This window comes from Cryptomeria japonica, chromosome 9 (genome assembly GCF_030272615.1).
Source record: "Cryptomeria japonica chromosome 9, Sugi_1.0, whole genome shotgun sequence".
Classification (NCBI taxonomy): Eukaryota; Viridiplantae; Streptophyta; class Pinopsida; order Cupressales; family Cupressaceae; genus Cryptomeria; species Cryptomeria japonica.
This window is the reverse complement of record NC_081413.1, coordinates 742,835,349-742,861,720: the sequence shown is the minus strand read 5'-3', so window position 1 is coordinate 742,861,720 and position 26,372 is coordinate 742,835,349. Positions and strand designations below refer to the sequence as shown.

Genomic DNA, 26,372 nt, shown 5'->3' with positions numbered 1-26,372 from the left:
AGCTACTGGTGCAAAGGTTTCATCATAATTGATTCCTTCCTTCTGAGAATATCCTTAACAAACCATTCTAGCTTTATTCCTCACAAATTGTCCATCTTTATTCAATTTATTCCTAAAAAACCATTTAGTTCCAATAACATTCTTATTTTTAGGTCGGGGAACTAAAATCCATGTGTTATTCTTTTCTATCTGGTCTAATTCTTCTTCCATATCTTTCATCCAACATTCATCTTTACAAGCTTCAATTACTGATGTCGGTTCAACTTGAGAAATTAAACATATCTCATCAGCTTCCAACCTTCTTCTTGTCACTACTCCTTTGTTTTTGTCTCCAATGATTTGATCTTCTGAATGATTCAACCTTACATACCTAGGAGTCTTCTGATTTTGTTCCTCTGTCCTGATCTTCAGTTACTATTGAATTTTTTAATACTGTCAAAGTAATTGGTTCAACATTTTGTTCCAGTGTAGGTGCTACCGGTTCAGTTATGATCATTTCCGCTGCCGGTTCCTTCTCATAAGTTCTGATTTGACTTATGCTCTGCTCATCCACCTTGACATTTGTGTTCTCGACAATTCTCTGCAATCTTTTGTTATAACATCTATATTCTTTGCATTCATTAGAATAACCAAGAAATATTCCTTCATCACATCTAGGATCAAACTTTCCAATGAAATCATCTCTTTTGATATAGCATTTACTACCAAAGATTTTGAAATACTTAAATGATGGTGTATGACCAAACCATAACTCATAAGGTATCTTACTAGTGTCTCCTTTGATATGAACTATGTTGAATGTGTATACCACCGTGCTTACAACTTCTCTCTAGTAGACATGAGACAAATTAGCTTCCATCATCATAGTTCTAGCTGCATCCAAGATAGTTATATTCTTCATTTCCACAACTCCACTCTGCTGAGGTGTCTGAGGTGCAGACAATTTTCTCCTTATCCCATTCTTCTCACAATAGCTGTTAAATTCACCTGATGTGAATTCTCCACCCTGATCTGAACTTAAGCATTTAATCTTCAATCCTGTCTCTGTCTCAACTTTAGCTTTAAAGATTTTAACCTTTTCAAATGCTTCAGACTTCCCCCTTAGAAAAGTAACCCACATCATTCTTGAATAGTCATCAATGATTAGCATGAAATATCTATTACCCTGAAAACTTTTGATTGTAGCAGCACCACACAAATCATTATGAATAAGATCAAGCACATCATTAGATTTGTCTTGTATACTCTTAAAAGTAGTTCTGAATTTCTTTATCAGTTATTCCAGTAAAAGGTTTTAAGTGCTTTAATTCAAATAATCTATTAAAAACTGATTCACCCCCCCCCCCTCTCAATTGTTCACCGATTATCTAACAATAACTAATGGAATGCAAAGTGTTTCCCAAAATAAAAAATGGTCAGGCAAGTCCAAAGTCATTGGGCCAATGGAAGTCACAAGTTAGCTCATTGTTGTCATGGGTAGCGTCAATTGTATATAATGATGATGAATTAAGTGAAGTTGAATTAGTTTCTAGATGAACTCTTTATTTTTGAGGTCAATTGTGATAATTATCAAAAGGATTCACGAGCAATTCTTGATTCAAAATATCATATTTATCTTGATAAGTTGAAGTTGGTGTTGGATTACTCTTGGATAGATGATGTAACATTTGCCAAGTGGAATGAGAAATATGGATAGGACTGACATTAAATCCACAAGTCAACATGTTATTTTCAGTAGCAACAAGCATTCTCTTCCAAGGAGTGGAATCCATCATGCATTTTGTACTTGAATGCAGATTAAATTCTCTCATTTTATCTTCCTTTTCTATTTTGACATTTCAATACTATCTAACTTTTTATTCCTTAGGATGATGGTTATTATGATTTTCAAATGTATGAACGACACATGTACAATGGACTTGAAGCTTGTTTGCTCCCTTGTTTCTATAAAAGGGAAATCAAAGCTATTGTCTTTCTTCTTCTTAGCTTTTCAACTTTTGATCTCTAGGAGAGTTCGCAATAGTTTTGTAATAGGACTTGATGGTGAAAGACAAACAAATCATTTTGCTACTATGAAACATATTTTCATATCATATAATGAAAAATGGAGTTCAGGGCTATTTGGTGTAATTGTCTCCTTATATGATGCTTGATCCTTTCGCAATATTTGAGTAAGGCTTAATTGTTCCAACTCTGTAATGTAGTGTGTATCTTAATTTCTACCCTATTTCAAGGAAATGGTTAAAGATGCCCTGATCGGGATATAAGGGGTTAAATGTGATGTTAGGATCTTAAAATAGAGTTGCATTCCAAATACCATTTGGTGGTTTGGTGTAAAGCATTGAATCAATTAGCCCTAGATTGAAAGTTTTATGTGTGAAAGTTGTAGATGATGATGTCCTAGCTTGACTATATTTCCCTATACGACATTGGTCTCAGTATTCCTAGGGTTTAGGGTTTTAAGGCATCTTAAACTCAAAAAAATTAAAAATATTTCATTCAATTTTGTTTCTTGTTTTTAGTTTGGTTAGTTTTAGGACTTGATATTCTTTGATCCTAGAAGTAATCAAATCCAAGATAATTTAGCATTGAAATATACACCTAAATTTTGGATTATGTATATGCGAATAAATATTCTTTTTCATGTAATATTAGTGATCAAAGACTGAGTCACGAAAATATTGTCATAAGATCACCCCCCTTGGTTTGTAGAGCCAAAAGCGCAAAAGGCTTAAGCCTTATGCATTAAGTAGGTTTTTGCCTTGTTTGTTTGTCACTAGCCTAGAAGCCCTTAATCATAAGAGAAGGCTAATGTTTAGAGGGTTCTACGAAACTTGGCTAGAAAACATGATCACTTTTTTCACTATCCTTTCCTAAAACTTGGCAGAGAGCATAGTACATTTTGATGAAAGAGCTCTCAAACATAGTGATAAAAAAGGACTCTTCTTCCTTTATTGGAACAGGAATAGGCTTATTCTTGATTCCTTTCAATCTATATTTTGGAGCCTCTCCCCACCTTTAGGTACCATATTTTTTCTAATAGGACTCCTTAAAACCTTCCAAATCAATCTTTTTGTTTATAACCCTGTTAAGCATGAATGCATCAACAATTATCTGCTCAATGATGGTTACCAACGACCCACCATCTTCTCTTGATAACCCTAATGTTCTCATCATATGATTTAGCCAAAACCATTCAAAATCAACATCCATAAAGAAATTAGGTAGGATCAGCTTCGCCAAGTCATGCACCCAGAAATTTGAAATAGGCACTTTTTGGACTCTGTTACCATAGAAATGTGTAAACAAATTTCATCGAGAAAAAGGTATCCTTGCAACTCAACATTTCTCATAGGAATTTTGAAAATTTTTAGGGTGAGTTGATGTTTTCATATTTGATGCCACAAGAAGGTTGAGTAGGTCTTGTTTTAGTATTATTTTCTTCTCGATAAGGGAGGAGGTCTAGCTAGCCTAGCTCATCTTTGAATTTTCGGGTTTTCTAATTGGCTATAAAATCTAGGGTATTTTAACCAAATTGAATGCTAGAAACAAGTTAATATTCTACAAAAATAGACTTATGACTCTTAAGAATACTGAAAACAAATCCTGTGCAAAATAATTGCCTTATTTCTCAAGATGCTCCAATCTTCTCTTCAAATGCACAAGTGGTGAATTGCATACAAGAGAATTGCATTTATTCATATCCCATGGAAGCTACATACATTATTTCACCATCAATTTGCTCACATGAGATTTTACCTTAGTAGGATTGTCGCTTTGTAATTTTAAATCAGCACAACCGATCACCTTAATTGGATGATACAAATTGAATTGAACGTCACTAAATTATTTTGAATTTGCATGGACGACCTCAAACCAGCCACAACATCCTCATATTTCCATGTAGTGATCAAAGCGAGCTCTTCTTCCTTTACTAGAATAGGAACATGCTTATTCTTGATTCCTTTCAACCTATATTTTGGAACCTCTTCCCACCTTAAGGTGCCCTTTTGATTCTAATAGGAATCTCTAAAACTGTAAAATTCAATATTTTTGTTCATAGCCTTGTTAAGCATTAATGCATCAACAATTCTCTGCTTAGAGATGGTTAACAACAACCCACCATCTTCTATTGATAACCCTAATGTTCTCAATGTATGCTTTAGCCAAAACCCTTACAAATTCAACATCCATAAAGACATTAGGTACTATCAATTTCCCCAACTCGTATACCTAAACATTTGAAACAAGAACTTTCGGCATTCTCTTACCATAGAAAATTGTAAACAGATTCCATCTAGAAAAAGGCATCTTTGCAACTTGACATTGCTCATAGGAATCTTGAAAAAGGCTAGGGTGAGTTGATGTTTTCATATTGGTCCCCAGGAGAAGGTCGAGTAGGTGTTGTTTCAGTATTCTTTTCTTCATAGCAAGGGAGGAGGTCTAGCTAGCCTGACTCGTCTTTGAATTTTGGGGTTTTCTATTGAGCTATAAGCTCTATGATTTTTTAATGAAATTGAATGCCAAAAATAAGTTAATCTTCTACCAAAATAGACTTATAGAACTTAATAATACTAAAAACAAAGCTTCAAGAACTTATTGGTTTATCGCTTCAAAAAACCCTAACTTGCACAAAAACAAATTACCTTATTGTTCTCAAGATGCTCCAATCTTCTCTTCAAATGCAGTGATGAATTACATAGAAGAGAATTGCCTTTATTAATATCCCATGGAAGCTACATACATTCTTTCATCATTAATTTTCTCATGTGAGCTTTTACCTCAGTAAGATAGTTGTTTTGTAATTTTAAATTGGCACAGTTGATCCCCTTAATTAGACAATCCAAACTGAATTGATTGTCACTGACTTATGATGAACTTGCTTGGACGACATGGAACCAACCACATCATCCTCATCTTTTCATGTGAGCATACATGTCACCACCACTGAACCATACCGACAAGACACCCTGGATCTCGCCAAATCCCTCCCGGCTCGGCTTAATCGACACACTCTGACCTGACAGATTAGGTGCTCGGGCCCACACCTCTCAAAACACCTCCATTCACGGTTTTTAATTCATCGTTGTCATTGACACCATCGTATTTTATCTATTTCCATGTTTTTTATCCTACGTGGTAGGTAATAATAAGCAAGGAAATTATAATTACAATGTCGTGAAGGGTACCTTAGTTTGAATTTCTTTCCTTTGTTCTTTTCTATACTTAACAGTTTTATTATTAAAATGGTAAATGAATACTATAAAAAAGTTATTTATAAATTACAATTTATATTCAATCTTAGTTAATATTATTAAAAATAATTAAATTAATTTTTTTTCATTTTTTCAAAATAAAATAGTTTATAAATTATAATAGATATTTAGTAAAAAATAATTTAATTGTTTTAAACACTTTTAAATAATTAATAATCATTAAAAATTAAAAAAAATTTAGTTGCAAAAATATATTGTTGTGAGAAGGTCTAGTTTTTGCAATATTAGACTTTATATTACAACTTTTATTATTAAATTGAAATTTTTTACTATAAATAAATATAATATAATATTTTAATTCATTATATTATTAATATATACAACTTTATAATATTTATTCTAAAATATAAATTAATTTAAAATATTTTAAGAAATTCAATTTCCTAATTTTTAGAATAGTTTCAAATATGAAGCTAGAAATTTGGGTAATTTTGATTTTCAAAACATTTCTAATAAATATTTTCAAATATTTTCTAATATGAATTTAAAAACTTACTTATAATAGATACATTTTAAAATTGTGATATACGTTAGTTATAATCATATGATATCAATGTATATGATGATTTTATGAAGTTTATATTTTAAAATAAAATTATATATTAATTAGAATCTTATTATAAAATTTTCATGATATGTAGGGGTGACCATCAAATTCTAGGCCTAATTGTGAGCATATCTAACATCAAACAAATCTACAATTCATAGAATCCAATAAAATAAACATAATAAAATTTAAACACTAAGGTAAAATATATATATAAAGAAATAATAAACACTCTTCATATCATATATCTTTTAATATATTTACTCTCTAGAGCATCATAATCTTCTTGATTTAAAGATTTTGTTTTGATTGTATTTAGAAGAATGAACAATTGATTCAAAGATTTCACTTCTCCATTGAGTGTTTTATTGACAAACAACATCATTTGACAATTAATTATACGATTAAGGCATACTATTAAGGTAAAGTCAATTGCACGCCACTAGGGGATAGAAGACAAGCAGTAAGTAACCAACGGGATTCTAGGTGGGTGCAAACAAAGAAGAGAAGACTTGGCGACCAATTAGGTATGGACTTTGTGCCCACTCATGAGGGCTAAAAGAGGGAGGTAAAATAAACTAGGAGGGCAGCGAGAGGATTAACAACTTAAGGGATTTTATTTTGCATTTGCGCAATGAATGAATGAATGTTTTTATCCAAAACATCACACCTGTATTTTCTTTTCTTTCTACATCTTGGATCTTCTACTATGTATCTTGACCAAAAAATCTACAACCATTATTATCTTCTCTTCTTCGAACAAATCACCCAAGTTGTTCCCTTTTAATGTCTCAATATAATTGATCTGGATGTCCTTGTAACTAAACATTCCATGATGTAAAGTCATTCTATCTTAACTGCTTCTTGAGTACAATATCTACACCTTATGACTGCCCACTCCTGTTTGGGTATCATCCATCTTTCAGTCTCACATCTAAGCTGGTGCAAACTTGTTCTTATCTGAGCGATTAGCATTTTTGCTTTCCATTTTATTTCCATTCCTATATAGATCTTTTGTGTATGGTCGTATGTAGGGTTAAAATGTTTGACATAGTATTCCTTTTTCCTCCCAAGTGGCCCTTTCCACATGTTCTCTTTGAATTTTCCTTGCACATACTTTTTTATTTCCCCATTGTGATTTGAACATTCACTTATGCTAATATCCCACTTGCTCATCCATTTGATGTTTTGCTTCATCCACGTGCTCTTTCTTCTATCTAATTTTTCACTAGTTGTCATTTTTGGCCAGTGATGAGTCTCCATGTTATCTAATCTTCTTAGATAGCTTAACAACTGAAACATAGCGGACACTTCAACAGGGAAAGCCTTGGCCTCAGCTAGGACAATCTCATATGAAACAATAGATGTAATCTTGAGGCTATGTGTGATTAAATGTTTTTGTAATCTCTCTATTTGTCTCCACTTTCTTGCTAAGGTGTTGCTACCCCAAAGTTCACACCCATATAGCACCACTAGAACAACTAAAAGCAAAAAAATTGTTTTTCTTTGTCTTCCAATCCCATAGCTCAGCTCTTCTGCATCTATTTTGCAATTAGTATAAAGCTTTCCATCCCCCTTGTATCCTTTATGTTCTACATGTTTCCCCATTGATTTTGTTGTGGAAATCAAGGCCAAGATACTTATATTCATTGACCACCTATAAGGGGATGCCTTCAAAAATAAATTCCCTATGAACCTTCTTTCTCTTCAAGGTGAAAATCATGACCTTAGTTTTGGTAGTGTTCACCTGCATCCCCACCTAGTCGAGAACTTTTTAAGTGTTCCTTCAAATTTTGTGTTGTTTTTGCCATTAAAATAAGATCATCGGCATATAAAACGAGCTTTATAAAATAATTGGTCAAGTAAACCCCTCCACCACCAGTTAACTTATTGATCCACTCCTCTAATTTGTCAATGTATATCCCAAATAAAGTAGAGGATAATGGGCATCCTTGCTTGAACCCGATATCACTTCCAAAAACATTTTGAAAATCCCCTTTTGGTTCGTATTTTGGCCCAAACTTGCTCATACAACCTATGAACAACAACTCTATATTGTTTTGGAATTTCCAATTCTTCCATCCTACTCTACAATTTGCTCCGAGGTACTGTATCAAAAGCTTTCTTGGAGTCAACAAAGCAACAAAATACCTTCTCTCGTTGTTTATCCCAAGCCTTCTTAATCAAGTGTCTAAGTGTCATTCAATGATCAATAGTAGAATGTTTTGATCTGAAGCCTGCTTGCCCTTTCGCCATCTTTCCCTCCTTTTCACCCCAAACACTGATCTGTTTATCTATCATGCTCCCAAAAAGTTTACCAAAAAGAGGATTGATCATTATAGTGTGGTAGTTTGAAGGGTTGATAATGTCACCACTTTTGAGCAAGGATGACAACACTAGGGGATGAAAGCGATGCACCTAGGAAAATCTAATAATTCATCTGTCGATAAAAGGAATAAAGGCCTAGATAGAGGAGTTGATTAAAACATGAATAACATGAATAAGATAGACTCAGTTTATGACTTAAATGATTGGCAACATGTACCAAGAAGTCAATGATGAAATATAAGATTTGATCAAATTTGAAACACCAAGGGTTTAGTGCTTAAGCAGGAGAGCAAAATTTGACACTTCCAAACATGAAAATGTAAAAAAAATTCAAATCTCTAACACAAAGGATCATTGGAAGCTTTCAAAGAAGCAAATCAACTATAATGAAGCAACATAAGATAGATGTTGATCACTTTTTTTTCTTGCGATGCCGCCTGTTGTTGCCCTAAGGCCGACTACTGCTGTCGTCCAGCCTCCTGTTCGACCGGCTGCTGCTATCGTCCAACCTCCTCTTCGCCCGACTGTTGCATCCCCTGGCAAGGCTGTTGTGTGTGGTGTGAATGGGGGCTCTGCGGAGGTTTTTGTCTGTGCCTCGGCGGGGGGTCCGGGGGGTTCTTCGCCTCTCGCTTCGACTGCTCGAATGCAATCTTTTGTGGAGGCCTTAACCTCTTCGGGTGAATGTTGGGTCTCTCTGCCTCCTGGGGGTACCCTTGCTAGTGTGAAGCTGAAGGTTGCTCCTGTGGCTGATCCTTGCAGGCCCAAGATCGGTACGGAGGACGGTGATCTGGTGCATCTGGCGCCCTCTAATACAGATTGGGCTGCCCGTGGCTTGGGGCCTTTGGCTGTTACCGTGTGCAAACCCTTGGCTTTCAGGGTGTCTACAAATACTGAAAAGGAGATCATCCACAACTCCTCTGTATTTGAATCTCATGGTCTGATTTGCAGGTTTCGGGGCTTTTGGCCAAGCCTTCCTTAGTTGCACACTTGGATTTCCCAAAGCTGGGAACTGATCTTAAAGGGTTCAGTTAACATTTTTCCTTTAGCCAAGGATTTTTTCATTGCTAAATTTGAATATGTAGAGGATAGATCAAAAAATTTATGTATTAATCCTTTCAGCTAGGAGGACAAATTTGTTTTGATGGTTAAACCCTGGTTCTTGGGTTTTAACCCATCTACTGATTCATTTAATGAGATTCCTATATGGATTAGGCTCCCTAACCTTCCCCTTCATCTATGGATGGACTCTTTGCTTGAGGAAGTGGGGGAGGCTTTCGGCGAATTCCTAATGATTGATAAGGATTCTTACCAAATTTATCATTCTACTTATGCTCGGATTTTTGTTAACATTGATGTTTCTAATGGGCTTCCAGCTGAGATAGAGATTGAATCTTCCTTGGGATCTTGGGTCCAACCGCTCGACTTTGAGGGTATCCCCTTTAGATGTCAAAAGTGCTTCCAGACTGGACATGTTGCTACACGGTGTGAAACAGATAAAAAGAAAAAAAGATCCGCTTCTTGGTGGAAGGGTGCTACCTCTGAACACTATTTTGTTAAAAAGAAAAACTTCTCCCAAGTGGTTGCACAGGTTCCTCAGGCCGATGGTATTGCGCCTCTGGTTGCTGCCTCTGTTTCTGGTGTAGCTTTGCCTCAGGAGTGTGTGGATGCTTGCGGTGGCATCCCGGCTGATCATTTGAAGAATGTTGGATCTTCTTCTTTGGTGGATGACTTCCCCGCTTCCCAAATTGCTACTGGACCTTTGTCCGATTCTTTGATTTCTATTGTCCCTGCCTCTCCGGATGCTGGTTATGTTCCTCCTGGTGATGGGAGGTCCTCTATTTTGGACCCATCCTCTTGGCAAAAGGTTGCTGTTAAGGTTGAGGAGGGATGGATTACTGTTAAAAGTAAAAAATCTAAATCGTCGGAGTCCTCTTTTGATACGACCCTTCGATCCCACAAGGGTAGGTCAAATTCTTGATCCGTCCCGGTTGGGTTGGGGCTGCTGGTCTTTTGCAGCCCGCTGGTTTTTGTTGGGGGTCCTTCTTGTGTTGTACCCCATCTTTTGTTTGGTTGTGTCGAGTCTCATTTGTGTTTTGTTTCTTTGAGTGGACTTTCAAGTTTATCTTTCGGTTCGGGTTGCAAGTCCTTCCAAACCCTGTCTTGTATTGGGTTTCAGGTCCCTTAAAACCTGATATTCCTTAATCAAAAACATAAGATAGATGTTCATATTGAACATGAATAACAGGAGCCTCAATCAATGACTTTGCGCAAGGAACCACTAAAAGTCAAGGTACAATAAGTATCTCTAAAGAAGAAGGAACATTTGAAATAACCTCATCATCATCATCTAAATATTCAAAGCACTCTAATGAAATGAACTCTTGATAGTACCATAGTCATATGTGTATACACATAAAATTGGCTATGAGTAATTAAATAAATATTTTATATTTATTTAATAATTATTCTTAAATAGTTAATTTGAAAATATTAATTTATCTAATTCATCACGTCCTTCTATTAATTAATTTAATTGAAACATTTTATTAATTAATTCGTTATATCTTTTTCTTCTAATCAATTAATTAAATATCTAATATTTAATTATTCCTCTATCTACTATCCTATAGTCTCATTAATTAAATAATTTCTTAATTATTTAATCCCTTTTCCAACTCACCTTTCATTCTCCGCATCACTTCTTCTTTGCCAACTCATTCATCACGTGGCTACATTAATTCAACAAAATTAAATTAAATTAAATAATTTATTAGCCACTTATCTTCAATCTCCAAAATAAAAGACATATTGTGTACATACAAATATTTCCTAACCTTCTTCTATATTCTCTCTAACATCCCTATATCTTAGGAGGACTTGAGTCCACTTGTCCTCTCATTCCCACATCTTCTCCAACTATCCTATATCCTCTCAAGTCTTCAATTCAGTCAAGGTGAGATGAGTGAAACTTGTCTTCTCCTTCCCCCTTTCTCTCAACCTTCAACTTCTTGCTCATAGCCATTCAATTTGCAATATTCGATCATAACCGTTGATCTCTGTCACCTAAGCTCATGCACTCAAAAATATATAAAAAGAGGTCTCCTAAGCCATTTTGAAACTAATAGACTAATAGCTAATCTTATAGTCATTCTAGGAGTCTTTATCTTGCATCCGTGAGTTTGAGTTTGAAGCAATTAACAATTTTAGAATTCTTATCATAGCTTAAATCATTTGCATATGCATATCATAGTATCAGTTAACTATCATACCATTCTTCATATGCCATCTAGGAAGCTACTAGTGCTTGTCTGAAACCAAATCATCTGCAACCAAGAACAGTAGAGTTAGGACACAATGCAATGTAAATCATGGAAGTATAATACTGTTTATTTCATTTACTTCATGTTACTTCATTGGTTGAAGTTAAGTTTCTTGTAGCTTTCATTTTTATATTGTATGATGGACTAACAAGTTTCAGGACATTTCTTTGGAGTTCAACTTTAACCTCAACAATATAGTATCCTTTGTAAGAAATGAAGAGGCACAAGACAATATAAAACAAGACCATCTGGGAATGGATGAATATTATGATCTCCATATATCTCCCAAATTTCGCCAAAAGAGCATAATGATGCTCAAACTCAAGCAGACATCAAGATGTCATTATCAATACGCATATAAAAAACTTTTAAGATATGATCCTTTTATCAATACCAAAAAAAAACTTCTTGCGTGTACTTATAGGGAGAACAAGACCATAAAAATGTGGCAACAAATGAATCAAATGAAGATGTTTTATGATGCAGTTTCTCCATTGTTTATAGTTTCCTGTTTTCAAGATGATTAGACAAGGAAGAAAAGAAAAACCCATAGTGACCAAGATTAATCACCTCAATTACAGAGACAAAAACCCTCAACAACAATAGAACCTCCCAAATATGATGAATGTTGCAATTGAAGCCTTCTCAGAAAGACAAAACCTCTCCAAGGGTAAAGATGACCAAGTAATTAGTCACAATGCTATATTTGCAAACAACTAAATAAATGTTTGGGACATAATCTATACAAATTGCATTTGTATAATGATAAAGCTCCTCAATACCTTTCCATTGCCACAAGAATCATGAAATTCAGATAAATATGCAAAAAGTTATGAACTTGGAGGTCTAAAAGGGAGATCTAACTTCAACCAACAATTCAATTCACATGTAATAAAATCTGGAAAAATGAACTATAGCACTGTGTAGTATACAGATCCAACGTTCTGTCCAAATCTCACTTGCAAAATTAAAAAGGCCAATTTTAGGAAATTGGGAGACAAAATTAGGTGCTTAGTGGTTAATCTTTTGTCACCCATGTGACTGTGGCACTCATAGTAAGTTTAAAAAAGGTGTCACCACCATGGGCGGTGGGTGGGCAAAGCGGTCGTGGCAGCCCCCAACTCGCCACACGTTAGCAATAAGCCCTCGATGTAAGTGCAAGACCACAAGTTCTATTGCCATGTGCCAAATGCCTATAAATAATAGATATTTTAATTTAAATGTCTATCATACCTTTGACATGTTACATAGGTCATGCCAATGAGGCAAGAGGTCGCAGGGAGACTATGTAGACCTACGAATATATTTTCAATCATGCCAAATACCTAAATATTCAAAAAAAATTCATATAGGATGCCTATAGGCAACACAACCCACACACTAGAAATTGTACCAGTTTTGGAAAACTGTATAGATGAAAATAATCTCATGGCTCAAAAAAATCCTCTGAAGGCCTAGGGAACAAGTCTCTAGTTACAATGACCTGATAGTTGATCTTAGGGCTTTTGGTCCTTGTGGATGGGATTGTATGATCAATTTTAGCCCAAAATGTTCCAAAATATCAACTACCTTCCAAATCTAGCAGCCACTTCCAAATTCAAACCCTCATAGATTTGGCCTCTTAAGTCCAATTTAGATGAAACAAAAGGCAAAAATAGCCTTCTTCAACTCCTTGAATGTAGTGGTGAGCTCAAATTTGCTCTAGTATGCTCCAAATTGAACTTGCAATGCAAACAAGGAGGAAACCCTCAAATCCGATATGGCAATCTAGCAATCGCTCAAAGCACAAAATCACCCTTAGATCCAAGGTGTTTACAAAAAAGCAATTGTGAGTTGGTATAGAAAGATCAAATACCATGTCAAAGTTGACATAGATGCTTTGATACCATGTAGTACATGAGGATTAGCCCACACACCCTAAGATTACCTGCCAAAAAAATAACCTTCCACAAGAGAGTATGGCAAGAAATGAGCTTGCTTGGCATTAATATATATGATATGAAGTGTACAAAAGACCATGCTTATATAGGCAACAATTAGCGATAGGATTAAACAAGCTTGTGACATGTATCTTAATCTTATAACATTAAACAACTAAACATAACTACCTAGGACAAAAAAAAAAGTAAATGAGATACAATCTCATTGACAACTAAGACTTCAAGAAGGTTTAACCCTAGGACCTAAGTAAACAAGTGAATAGGACCCACTAGTAAACTAGCTAGATAAAATACCTTACAACAAAAAAGTGCTCTTAGATGCCATATTAGGGGCTAATGCTTAGCCTAGTGTCATATGTACCTACATAGTTATTAACTAGACATGACAACAACATCACCACTTTCATTTGCCTATGTTGGGGACAACCTTTTTCCCTCGCATATCTCTAGCCCATGTCTTTACAATGCTCATCAATTGAATTATTTTTCTTACTTATCACGCAATGTATCTATTAATAATCATCACTTCATGTGATTTACATGCTTTGATTACATTTACATTTCATGTATTATTTTTCCCTTTCCAATTCCTTGCATCTTTCTATCAAAACTTGTAAACGTCTACAATATTAACATAGGAGTGTTAGCAAGATGGTATCCCCCCTCCATACAATTAGTTACATACAGACTAACCACCATCTCTAAACGAAACTTCATCACATAATGTGCCCTAATCTAACATGCCACATGGTTCCCATGGAGAACGCATCCCAAGGACATTGTACATGTAATGGCATCTAGCATGATCCATTACTTTATATGGACCAAGTATCCTTTTCAAGTTTTAGTATTTAGTTTCTTGAATGTTTGGGAATGTTCATTTACTTTTGAGACACATGTTCATACTAGAATTACTTTGAACCTTTCCAATTTAGTTTTGTGCCTAATTTGGGTGAATGTCTTCCTGCAATTACAATGAAAAATGTAACACACTTGTGTCAAGTTTGATTACTTCCTCAATATTTATCTATCTACATCTACTTCCCACCACACATTCACTTCCCTCCACACATTCCCATGTATTTGATTTATTCCTAATCTATCAAAACAATTTTCCACATCCACTTCTTTTGTGGGATCAGATTCCCATATATTCATACCTTAACCCTGCCACATTTATTGCCATAAATCATTTCTACAAGATGCAAGATCGATCCCACATGGTGTTGATCTGAACTAATCTAGTACATATTTGTGCAACAATTTGTTATGTTCAAAAAATTTAATTTTCTTTAAAAACATCATCTAGGACATTTGCTCACCTAAGTATTCTCTACCAATCTTTAGCATGATCATGTAGCCAATATTTCTCATAGGTTGACCCAGGAGAACTTGCCCCTAGCGATCTATTAGCCTTGCCGAGGTATGTTTTATATATTGACATTCCTTACATCAAATAGCTTGACCAATCAATAAGAATTAGAAATTTGTAGAAATTAAATCCATGCAATTTAGCACAGATTTACACAGCATGAAAATGATCCAAAGCCAAAAATTGGACCCAAGAAACCATGACCACTCCAAACAAAATTCCAAATAGTGAGTAAACTCGAGTAACCTAATTTTCTATTAAAATGGGTCTTCGACACATCAGGTTTATCCTTCTTTATCAAGCCTAGAGTTAAGAATCTAAAGCATCGCGCTTTTTCTACAGTAGCACTAATTGTTCTATTTTCAATGTGTAGCTGTTATTAATTAATCTGAGTGCATACTGATGAACTGTGTGCATTTCATTTGATTGGCCTAGGTTAGAATTAATGAAAGGTTATTTTTCTTTTTCACATATTTACTGTTTCTTTATCACAGGGTCCAATATTATAGGAAATACATATTTTCTAATTACTTACAGTTATGCCTAACATAATGACCTGAACTGAAAACAAAACCAAAATACTAATTCAAGTTTTGACAGTTAGCTTCGTAAAGGTCAAAATAGAACTGCAAAGGGATTAAATCATTGAAGATCTTTCCAATTGTGATGTCACATTTCACAGCCAATTTCAAATTGTGGCAAAAACAGTGCTCATTTATGTCTATTGCAGCATATAAATCTCAAGAAAAGTTGCATGTTTAGCCAAAAGCAGTGGACAGCATATTTCCACACCTATATCAAATTCCTTTCAGAATGACAAGGATGGATCTTTCAGGTAGGGATTGCAACCTATTGTGAAACACAATGTAAAAAATTTAAACTAGGTTGGGAATAAAATACAATAAAACTCATTTTGCTGTTTTCCATTCTTTGTTCTATTGCTTTTTGATGATGCTGACAGATCATGTATGTGATATTTTCAAATCAGTCTTCTGCGAAAGTTAAAAAGACATCATAGTGTACTCAAATAAAGACCAGATGAGGAGAGCAATCCACGGTTTCTAGCATTTAAAGCCACACTATCTCCAAGAGGAAATATGTTCAAAATAGCAAAAAGGAACTCATCAATTGCTAAGATAGGAATCATCTGATAATTTTCTGTTTCTGGCTTTGATTATGCAAAAACTCTCACACAATCAAAGACAGAAACAGCAAATAATCAGCATAATGGATTGTGGAAATCTAAGTCATTAATAGGAATCATCTAATTGGATTGGTAAGAAAAAAAATTATCACTGGTCCACTGATCTTCAATTAGAAACTCAACAAAATCAAGACACCAATTTGGTACTATTTCCACCTTGACAATAATTTTCAGCATGGATGATTTTGTACAGAACTCTCCTTGTTCAGGATATTTGAGAAATAACTAATATACATCCTTTTAAAATACAGAAGATTTACAAACCTCTGCAAGATAAAGTTACAAGGAAAGACTAATGGTTTGAACAATCCTGAAATGGGTTGCGTCCTTTATAAATGTGCTTTGGAAGCTCAGTAGGTCCAATGCTTGCCCTCTTTAGCATGTGATAAGATTGACGTCTGATCTTGTGTGCCTCGGATCTTCTTCGACCAGATTCACCAGCAATGCACTGTAAAAGATTAATAATCGACGAATGTTGTGACTCGGCTTCCTTCAATCTTCTTTCTCCTGTCTTTCGAATGGTACCTGCCCCTTTCTGAGGAAGCCTCATTAAACTTCTGCACAAATTCAAAAAAAGGCACTCAGAGGTTATCTTTTTTTCCAATTACAAATGAATTACATGCAACAAGTCAAAAACATGAAAATAAGCCTGATATTGGCACTCAAGAAAAATTAACTGAACTATCAATATTGCAACTACCTTCGTTCCATTTCAACTTTCTTTTCCATTTTTTGAGCCAGCAATTGTAGCCTGCAGATGCTAGGAGCCAGTATTTGAACAACATCAACTCCACTTTTTACTGCACAGAGCTTCTTCAGGATTTCTACTGCCTTTGAAAACCCTTCTTCCTTATTTCTGCATGACAGATAATTAATCCTAACTCAGATTCACTACAATGACTCCTGCCCAAGTGAATTGAGGCATCTGGAAGCACGTTTCGTTCAATCATAGATATCAAAAGAATAATAGAGGATGCCATGCCATGATCCCAATGATCTGACACGTATCTATCCTAAAAAGCTAAAACCATAGAATACAGATTCTGTTATCTGTCTTCTCACTAACCTCCAAAGTTGTTTGGCAATTTGACTAATGGAATCAGGTGTATCCGCCATGAGCTGAGCTAGCTCTGGATGGTGAGCAATGTTACACAATGTAGATAATGCATGCTTCAGGACCTCTTCGTGTGGTGCACTGCGATTAGTTTCATTAATCAGTTGCAACAGCTTTTCAATAGCCCCAGCAGCAACAAGGCGTTCACAACACCTTTTTGAATGTTGGGTTGCCATATCTGTTGATAGAAAAGGAATTTTTTCAGAAAATAGCTATTTTTAGTTACCATAATAGTAACACTATATTATTCAGAATTAAACTTTACCCAAAGTTGCACATGTATGAAGAATTCCACTTAGAGTTTTATGATTCAACAATGCCTCGAGTGCCTTTGTCAGACGGTTTTCCAGTCGCAGATTATCATCCACATTAGCTGCAGAATTTTCAATTCGAAACCTCAGGTTTGAAATTTGTTGACTTATATCAACTTGGTTCTTCCTTACAAGGTAGCTTCTCCAACACGCCTGCAGCAGAGAGAAAATCACATCACTCCAAACTTTGGAATAATCATTTGATCACTTTTTAAATGGTTTTCTCTCAAAGGATAAACATATAATAGGCCATGAAACTAATAATCATAGCATATCCTTACTTGAATCAATAGAACACCCAACTTAGACTTCAAAAACACTTTCCTGCAGTGCCAGCCACGAAAATGAGACTGAATGACAATAGCTGAGCTTGATCTATGTGCTAGAACTCTCCTCCACCATCTTTGCAATTTCTGTACAGTGTTCTCTAATTCAAGGATCTTGTCCACATCTGATTGATGAGAATTAAAAATATATTCAACATGGAGAATGTCACTAGTGCCATTCTTTGCACAAGTCAATTCCTGTGGAACATTAGCACCCTGAACTTTTAATATATATTTTCTTCTCTTAGTGTATGCTAAACGTGTTGCATGACCACAATAATATTGCTGAATAGTTCTTGCAGCTTCAGTACTTATATTTATCTTTGTGAATTTGGTGAGCAGTTCAGCATACTTAGACGCATTATCCATTTCACCATGTTCCAGTCCTTTATTTGAAATATTTTGTGATAGCATTTTTCTAACTTGACCTCCACGAAAGATGGCCTGGATGCTCCTTGCCTGAAGAAAATCAAAACGACATTATGAATAACCTCAACTATTTTTAATTGTAATAATATACTATTAAGTGTTGCATAGTTACCACTCTAAGCTTCGTCTTATATCTTTGCCTTTCCCGCCAACCTCTAAAAGCTGCCTGTATTATTATAGCAAAATCATTGAATTTATACTTCTCTCCAACAGATAGATAACCGTGTTTCTGAACAGCTTTTCTTGAAAGCCAAACTCGGAAAGCATCTTGCAGTATGCATGCAGACTTTCTATATTTTATATAAGTTTGTAACACTAATCTTCCTCTAATGACACTCTGGATATTGATCAAGGCCCCAATACATAACTTGTACTGCTTCCAACATTGATGTCCCCGAAACCAACTTTGGATTACAACAGCAGCAGTCTTCCGTTCTTTTAAATATTTTCTAGCCAACCACCCCCGCCAATAGCTCTGAATCTTGATTGCAGCAAATCTTAGTAGAGAAAATTCTGACTGAAACAAGGCCCTTTTCCATGCACATTGGATCTTTACAGCAGCCTCAATTTGATTTCTTTTATGCCTGTAAGCCCTATAAATTGATTGAATTTTCCTAATTTTGGTGACCAGTAAATTATACCTGGACCGTTGTAACCATCCTCGCATGTGACTCTGAATTATCACTGCAGCAATTTGGGCTTTAAGACTATTTTTTGCCTTCTGCACAGTTGCAATCCAAACTCTTACAGCACACTGCAAAAGTAAAACAGCTGCTTTACTCTTTGCAAACCGTCTTTTTTCAGTCAGACCTCTATAATGGGATTGAATAATAATGGAAGCTCCTTCTGTCCATGAGAGATGATACAACATAAACATTAATTGACAACTAGGTGATCCAGTGATCAATACCTAAAATGAAAAAATAGATCAACAAAGGAAATAGTAAATCATTTGAAATACTACCTTGCCTCAAAACATGCTCATTCTCCTTTATGTGTCGGGCTACAAGCCAAGCTCTTATAACACATTGTAAACGTAAAATGGCTGATTTTGTCCTCAGAAACTGTCTTCTTTGAACAAAAGCCATGTAATTATATTGGATAATTTTTGCAGCTTCTTCTACAAATTTAATGAGGGATTCCAAAATCACATGTTAATAAATGATGGAATAGCTAGACATGGGGAGGAATGCATCAATGTCTAAAATAAATAATAAAAGGTATATAAGTTAGGGAAACGAAGACTGACAAAGCTATAGGAAGCAATCATAACACATATAAACCCCATCTTCTATAACAAAAGATTCAAGAACCAGCAATGCAAAATTAAAAATAGCAACTTTTGAAAGATAATAATTTAGATACAAAAGAAAAAGTGTAATGTCCCCTTCTCATTAATGCGCGGACATTTGTGAAGTTTGGCCTATTATTGGACCCTCGTAGGCCAAGGAGTTGATGAGAGGGTCGTTTTGGCAGTTACTTGTAGCTTCACATATTATTTTACATGATTTTTTGGTGAGATAATGTGTTCTCACGTATGATGTCACGTATGTTGCTAATTGCACTTTATATTATTAAAATATTTTTATATTTTCTAAAGTGCAATAAAATATTATTTTAAAGGAGTAATTAAATATTATTTTATTGAAATGGAATATTCTAGGAGGCCGATTCATGTGTGGGAAAAGGATGAAAAGGGGATGAGCCTCATGGTTGATCATCGAATACTTGACCTCTTGTGATATCGAGATTTGTGGAGCCTAGGGTTTCTGCAGATTATCTATTGATCTTTGGGAACGGAAACTCCCTTAGATTGGCATAACCAAGGTGGTGAAAGACCCACTGAAGGGTTGCAGATTTGGGAAGGATAATTCAGTCCTTTCATTTGGATTCCATTGGTGGCCAAAGGCCAAATTGTGCTTGGGTTCGACTTGGACAATATTGTAAGCATTTGGCATTAGTGTCTACAACGATTTTGGCTATCTAAAATGCTGATTGTGATTACCTTGTTCTGAGTTCTTATCTCAGTAATGTTCAGACTTCATATCAGTTGGAGAGATGCCACGATTTTGCTCATAACTTCCATTTGGTGCATCGATTTTGCTACTAGATTGGAGCGCTCACCTTGGGGGAAGCCAACGATGCTTCTTAATGCTTAAAAGGGGACATACAAGCTGGTATTTATTTGTTATTGGCTTTCATATCAGAACAGGGGGGATTTTGGAGAATAGGGCGATTTGGCAAGAGGAGAGCTCAAAGTGAATTGATATTGCTTGCTTATTCATCATCACACCTAGGCGCTTCATCCAGGTGCATTTTGCATTGTTTAAATTCAACTTTCAGTCATGTGTGTATGATTTAATGGGCTGCCATTAGTACTCAGAAATTTCTGAATAATATTCTATTGTAAGCCAAGAGTCTTGGCCATTGCTTAAGTATTTGTAATCAGTCAATTGCTTTCAATATTAAGGAGGAATAAGGTAGCATTCAGCCCATATGTTGTTACTTCAATTAATTAGTTGCATGCCAATTGTTTGAGAAAATACCAGACTACTGTAGGTGTTCATTTCTTGCATTTAATTCATGTATATATATCAGAAAAATACAAAAACTATTGCATATCCATTCTAGGAGGTCGTTTAGACAATTTAGAAGTTATTTGCAAACAACAATATCATTACCAATTGAAGTTAGTTCCATAAAAGCAAATCTGAAGTTTTATATCAGTCATATGCAAAGTATTTGACGAAATATTCAGAGGCCTAGAATCAGAAATTTTATATCAGAATTGGCAAGGGATATTACAAAAAGTCCAATGAGAAACACAAAAACAAATTGAAATAGCTAATAATTTATATGGTACCTTGTTTTCTACGCAGTTTCTTGGCTGAAAGCCAAGCTCTTACAAAATGTTGAATAAGTGAAGTAGCCATCCTAATCCTAACAAAATGCATTCTTCCATTCAAAGCTCTCCACCAAGACTGAATTTGAATAGCTGCCCTCTCTGTAACATCATTAGCATTTTAAATAAACAAACAAGGAAGTAATTTTGAGACCCAGGGAAAGCCTCTAATATAAACATATGCCAAATTACCCTTATAACGCAAAATTTAAAATAGCAACTTTTGAAAGATAATAATTTTGATACAAAAGCAAAAGTGCAAAGAGACAAACAAAAACAAATTGAAATAGCTAATAATTTATACGGTACCTTGTTTTCTTCGCAGTTTCTTGGCTAAAAGCCAAGCTCTTACAGAATGTTGAATAAGTGAAGTAGCCATCCTTATACTAACAAAATGCATTCTTCCATTTAAAGCTCTCCACCAAGACTGAATTTGAATAGCTGCCCTCTCTGTAACATCATTAGCATTTTAAATAAACAAACAAGGAAGTAATTTTGAGACCTAGGGAATATAAAAATATGCCAAATTACCCTTCTAATGCAAATTCAAAAATAGCAACTTTTGAAAGATAATAATTTAGATACAAAAGCAAAAGTGCAAAGAGAAACACAAAAACAAATTGAAATAGCTAATAATTTATACGGTACCTTTTTTTCTTCGCAGTTTGTTGGCTAAAAGCCAAGCCCTAACAGAATGTTGAATAAGTGAAGTAGCCATCCTAATCCTGGCAAAATGCATTCTTCCATTCAAAGCTCTCCACCAAGACTGAATTTGAATAGCTGCCCTCTCTGTAACATCATTACCATTTTAAATAAACAAACAAGAAAGTAATTTTGAGACCCAGGGAAAGCATATAATATAAACGTATGCTAAATTACCCTTATAACGCACCCTGGGTTACCACAGAAGCATTGCAATGCAATGTCTTGTTGATGTCATTTTTGGTCTCTTTCATTTTTTGGTAGCATCGCCTTTGAAGTACAGATCTATATGATGACTGAATTTTGATAGCTGCCAAGTGTTCTACTTACAAATGTGTAAAAGTATCAATCAGCATATATATAATAATCAAATGACTAAAAAATAAAGGTACTGAACAGACTTAAGAACAAAAACCGTATTGTAAGTCACCTTCAACTCTGCACTCCATTTGTACAGAATTTTTATCTGATACTATTTTTTCATAATTGTCAGAACCAATACTGCTTTCAAGAGCTTGTACCCACTTATTATCCTAAAGCAAAAGAATACAACAGCTTAGTTAGGAATGTTTGAAAACATAAGCCAAGATTATTGGCTCAAAAGGAAATTAATCATTTACCATTGGTTTCCTTTCAAGGAGCTGGGGAAAAAGAAAGGTTAGAAGAATGATCAAATTCCGTTCATTGCATGAAGGATCCCCTTCAAGGAAATCACTCGCCTGAAGAACCTGTTAGAAAAGCAACTGTCACAAGCAATCATCAAAGACAACCATTCATTATGTGGAAAAAGTTGTGGATTTACCTCTGGGATATCATACAAATGCTTAATGACATCATGCACTTTACTATATTTATGAATCCAAGCCTTCGAATTAGATGAATCCATTATCATCACATCTGAAGTATCAACAACTGGAGGTTCCTAAAAAGGGAATGAAATATTTTAATAGACCATAAACATGTAGGTATTAATATGACTGAAAACAAATAGAGGAATAGGAAATTATAAAACTTTACCTTTAGAAGATGAGAATACGGCATACATCCAGGCAAGTAGAAGTCAATCAGGCATAAAAAGAATTTACCATCTACAAATGATGACTGAAAATCTTCTACGAACCGACCATATTTTCCACATATTGCCTATAATTAAAAAGAGCCATAAGTCCACCAAAATTTTCGATTTCTTTCAGATGTAGTTCTTCCTATATTATAATACAACTACCACCATTCTTCAAATCAAAGAAACAAATGACCTTTTATATAGATGATCTCTTGCATCAAATGCAGCCCAGGGCATACTACCACCAAGAGGAATTAAGTTCAAAAAATGCTAACATTAAAGTTAAAAAGTTTAAAGAGCAATTTAAAAGCCGGACACTGATTTTTTCCAAATACCTGAATCCATTTCATCATCAGGTCAATTATTGTAGATGCATCATTTGACGACATTACCTGCTTCAAGAGAGGAGTAATGAAATAAAAATTTCTACATAAAATTGAGCCATTCTTTTTCAAATGGTGACATCCCAAGTTGTATAACCAAATGGAGAAGCAAAGCAAGGCATGTGATTTAAACACAGCTAACAAATCATACCTGATCAGAAACTTCTGGTCCATTGATCTTGGTGATTTCTTCACAAAGTTGTTTTCTGGTAATCAATAAAGGCATCTGAACAAAACCCAAAGGATCGTCATAAAGTTCCATATAAGAAAACTGGCATGTAGAAAATAAGCATAAAGAATCTCTACCGTGCACAATAACATGCAATAAAAATCCTAACAAGGAGACAAGATTTTTTTTGTAAGACAATAGCTACAATAGACAGTGAAACTGTTCTAATGACCACCAATGCTCAAAACAGCCAACGAACAATGGATTTAAAGTTCTTTCACAATGCACAAAACATAGAATGGAGATAAGAACCACAAAAGATAAAGCTAGATGATATATGATTGTTCGTGATCACATTTCCATTTGACCCAATTCATCTACCATAGTAGAGTCTACAAAACCTGTTTAAGAATTTACCTAAGATATGGCAATGTAGATCTCTTATGTGGCAGTAAGTTGTACTTGAAAAGTGCCCCACTCACCCCACCACCACCCCCTCCCCGAAAGAAGTGACATCATTATAGGTTGAAGCATCTTGCCATCCAATATTAGTAACCAGTGTATAAAACTGAAGCAAATGGTTATGGTACATATAATAGGAACTCAAATATGAGGTCATCGTGATTCATAAAATAATCCCTGGCAAACTATGCCTACTAACTCTCAAATTTTAATTGACAGGCAGGATAGTCTTAAGAAATGAAAGAGATCTAATCTATATATTTATGGCCACACTTTTGTCTCATTGATCTCTTAGATAAAAATGACTCCCTACCAAGGTAATCATACACATTTTCACATTATTCTTTTAAAGAGGTGGTGATTGATCTCTTCCCTTTTCAGCCCTTTACAGACAATAATGCTGGCCTATTACCTCACAGAAACACCAAGTTGCCCAAAACAGCGTACTGCAAAATCTACAGGCTTTGAGTATGCTGATAACAAGCTCAATTAGTCCAAGTAAACTCTAACAATTCTTCTGTTATGAATTCCAATCATCACCATAGTGCACTTTATGAGCAGTCCAAGAAACTAAGTGATTCTTCCTAGTCTTTCAGTCTCTTTCTTTTGCTACATGGTCAAACAAAGTTGGGAGTACCTTTTTAAATTTTTATAGATCTTTATTGCTCATAAAGCCATTCAAAAGTCACTAAATTGTGACATATAACAGGTTAAGCCATAGACAACAATATGTTTGGAGACAATTTAACACATTGGTATTGACTGCTTGAACTTGGGAAGCCTTATTTGCTTACTCAGTTGTTTGTTACTTCAAACTTTTAATATCTTAAGAGTATACATCAAAGCTTTTCTGCTATGAACGCCCAATTGTTGAGCAAGCTAACTTTACATTTACCATTTTTTATAAAAGTCCAATAAGTTATAAAACCATATTTACATTGAATATCCAGTTCTATGCTTTTAAGTTTTATGAATTGTAATTAACAAAAGAGAGCTCTTGGCTTTTTAGCAGAGAACAAGGTATGTAATTGGTCGTGGCATAAAAAAAGGGAAATACAAAACAAGTCCCTACTTTATCCTATGAGGAAGAAGTTATCCAATCTATCCAAATTTCAGCAACATTAACATAAATAAAAAATGCATAAGAAGGGAAAGAAAGAATGAGAGACAAATGGAAGAAAAAATGAAAGAAACAACCACAGCAACAGCACCACAGATATACCCTGGGAAACATTGCCAAGAGAAAAACTCAGCTTCCAAAGTGCTGAATCCAACATATTATCAGCAACAATAAGCTACAAGCTTCACGGGAAATCAACATTCTCCAATCTGAAGGAATTCCAGTACCATAAACCTGCATAAAACATGACATGATATCTCCATCCAAAGCCCTAAAAAAGTTTCTTACACATAATAGATTCTCTTGCACACCTTACACATCTTACATATGATACAACAATTGACAAGTGACAGGGACTGCCATTTACGAAATCTTGAGATTCTGTCCAAGTGGGAACCCTTTTTAGAGTTTTCCTTGTAGGCACACTATTTAGAATATAACAAATATTAAATATTTAGACTAGAACTAGGACTTGCAAGGTGTGCAACACACACAGTCTCCTAGTCATAACACTTAAAAGATCTTATAGCTACCATCAAACTGTTGAGATTTTTGGTTTGGAAAACACTTACCCACATGAACTTAGGAACTAGAACAAGGAAACAAAGACTGAATGTACAATTTTCAGAAATTTCTAACACACTAAACAAACTTGGGCCATTGACTCCAAAGCATAGGCACCCTGAAAACATCCCTTAATGTTTCTGTATTAAGGGGATGCCCAAGCATTTGTTGGACATCCTTAGGCGATGCAAGCACTATCTACATATCAGACATTAAATCTAATGTCTAACACAAAGAAATGGACATTGGCCACACAAGCGTTTCTCACACAAACAGAACACTAAGTTAAGTTCTTATTCAGCCAATGAAATGATAGTGAGCCTATAAAAGGTAGGATTGTGAGAAAACAGAATTACCATGAGAGATGATTTAACAAAGACGAGTGCAAACTAATAGGAATCTAACATTAGTTTTAAGTACCTCAAGGCTCATACAGTGGAATAGTTTTGTGATATTATATGGAGAAGCAATAATCCATAAAACTAAGATGTCTACGCCTCCAAGAGTTATCAACAGCATATATCTATCTTATCAACCTTGCAATCAACTCTAAAACTCTGATATATTTAATAGTCAAGCATGTTCATTGTAGCTGAAAACATGAAAACAAAACATGCAACAAGAATACAATCATCCAAGAAGTAGACAGACTGAAACACAAACTTTACAACAAGGGAAACCCTAAAACAAACAGAAAACTCCAGAAGACTGTGTTCTTGTTCCTCATGTCACTAATTTCCAGTCCATCCAATACAAGTGATCACAAAGCCTCTAGTGTGAATATGAGCTTCAACAATGCTACAAGCAGCTCAAAACCACTTGCAACTTGCCTCTTCACCA

General features: G+C 35.0%; 1 protein-coding gene and 1 long non-coding RNA gene across 3 annotated transcripts in view; one reads left to right on the top strand and one right to left on the bottom strand.

Moving 5' to 3' along the window:
* Positions 1 to 14,958: 14,958 nt before the first annotated feature.
* Positions 14,959 to 26,372, top strand: part of LOC131038677 (uncharacterized) — a 13,913-nt gene continuing 2,499 nt past the window's right edge. Inside the window, exons 1-2 of the long non-coding RNA XR_009104537.2 lie at positions 14,959 to 15,618; positions 19,831 to 20,477. This is a non-coding gene — a long non-coding RNA (uncharacterized LOC131038677). The remainder of the gene's footprint in view (positions 15,619 to 19,830; positions 20,478 to 26,372) is intronic.
* Positions 16,063 to 26,372, bottom strand: part of LOC131038676 (uncharacterized) — a 26,945-nt gene continuing 16,635 nt past the window's right edge. Inside the window, exons 7-23 of one of the 2 annotated variants that reach the window (XM_057971192.2) lie at positions 23,369 to 23,443; positions 23,170 to 23,226; positions 22,789 to 22,914; positions 22,574 to 22,693; positions 22,392 to 22,499; positions 22,202 to 22,304; positions 21,962 to 22,096; positions 21,718 to 21,858; positions 21,379 to 21,519; positions 21,031 to 21,171; positions 19,132 to 19,287; positions 18,280 to 19,013; positions 17,694 to 18,197; positions 17,367 to 17,565; positions 17,054 to 17,279; positions 16,688 to 16,843; positions 16,063 to 16,544 (exon numbers count right to left, since the gene is read on the bottom strand). In XM_057971192.2, coding sequence (XP_057827175.1) covers positions 16,280 to 16,544; positions 16,688 to 16,843; positions 17,054 to 17,279; positions 17,367 to 17,565; positions 17,694 to 18,197; positions 18,280 to 19,013; positions 19,132 to 19,287; positions 21,031 to 21,171; positions 21,379 to 21,519; positions 21,718 to 21,858; positions 21,962 to 22,096; positions 22,202 to 22,304; positions 22,392 to 22,499; positions 22,574 to 22,693; positions 22,789 to 22,914; positions 23,170 to 23,226; positions 23,369 to 23,443 — 3,387 coding nt within the window. In that variant the 3' untranslated portion in view covers positions 16,063 to 16,279. The remainder of the gene's footprint in view (positions 16,545 to 16,687; positions 16,844 to 17,053; positions 17,280 to 17,366; positions 17,566 to 17,693; positions 18,198 to 18,279; positions 19,014 to 19,131; positions 19,288 to 21,030; positions 21,172 to 21,378; positions 21,520 to 21,717; positions 21,859 to 21,961; positions 22,097 to 22,201; positions 22,305 to 22,391; positions 22,500 to 22,573; positions 22,694 to 22,788; positions 22,915 to 23,169; positions 23,227 to 23,368; positions 23,444 to 26,372) is intronic. The other variant, XM_057971193.2, reaches the window with a different exon arrangement.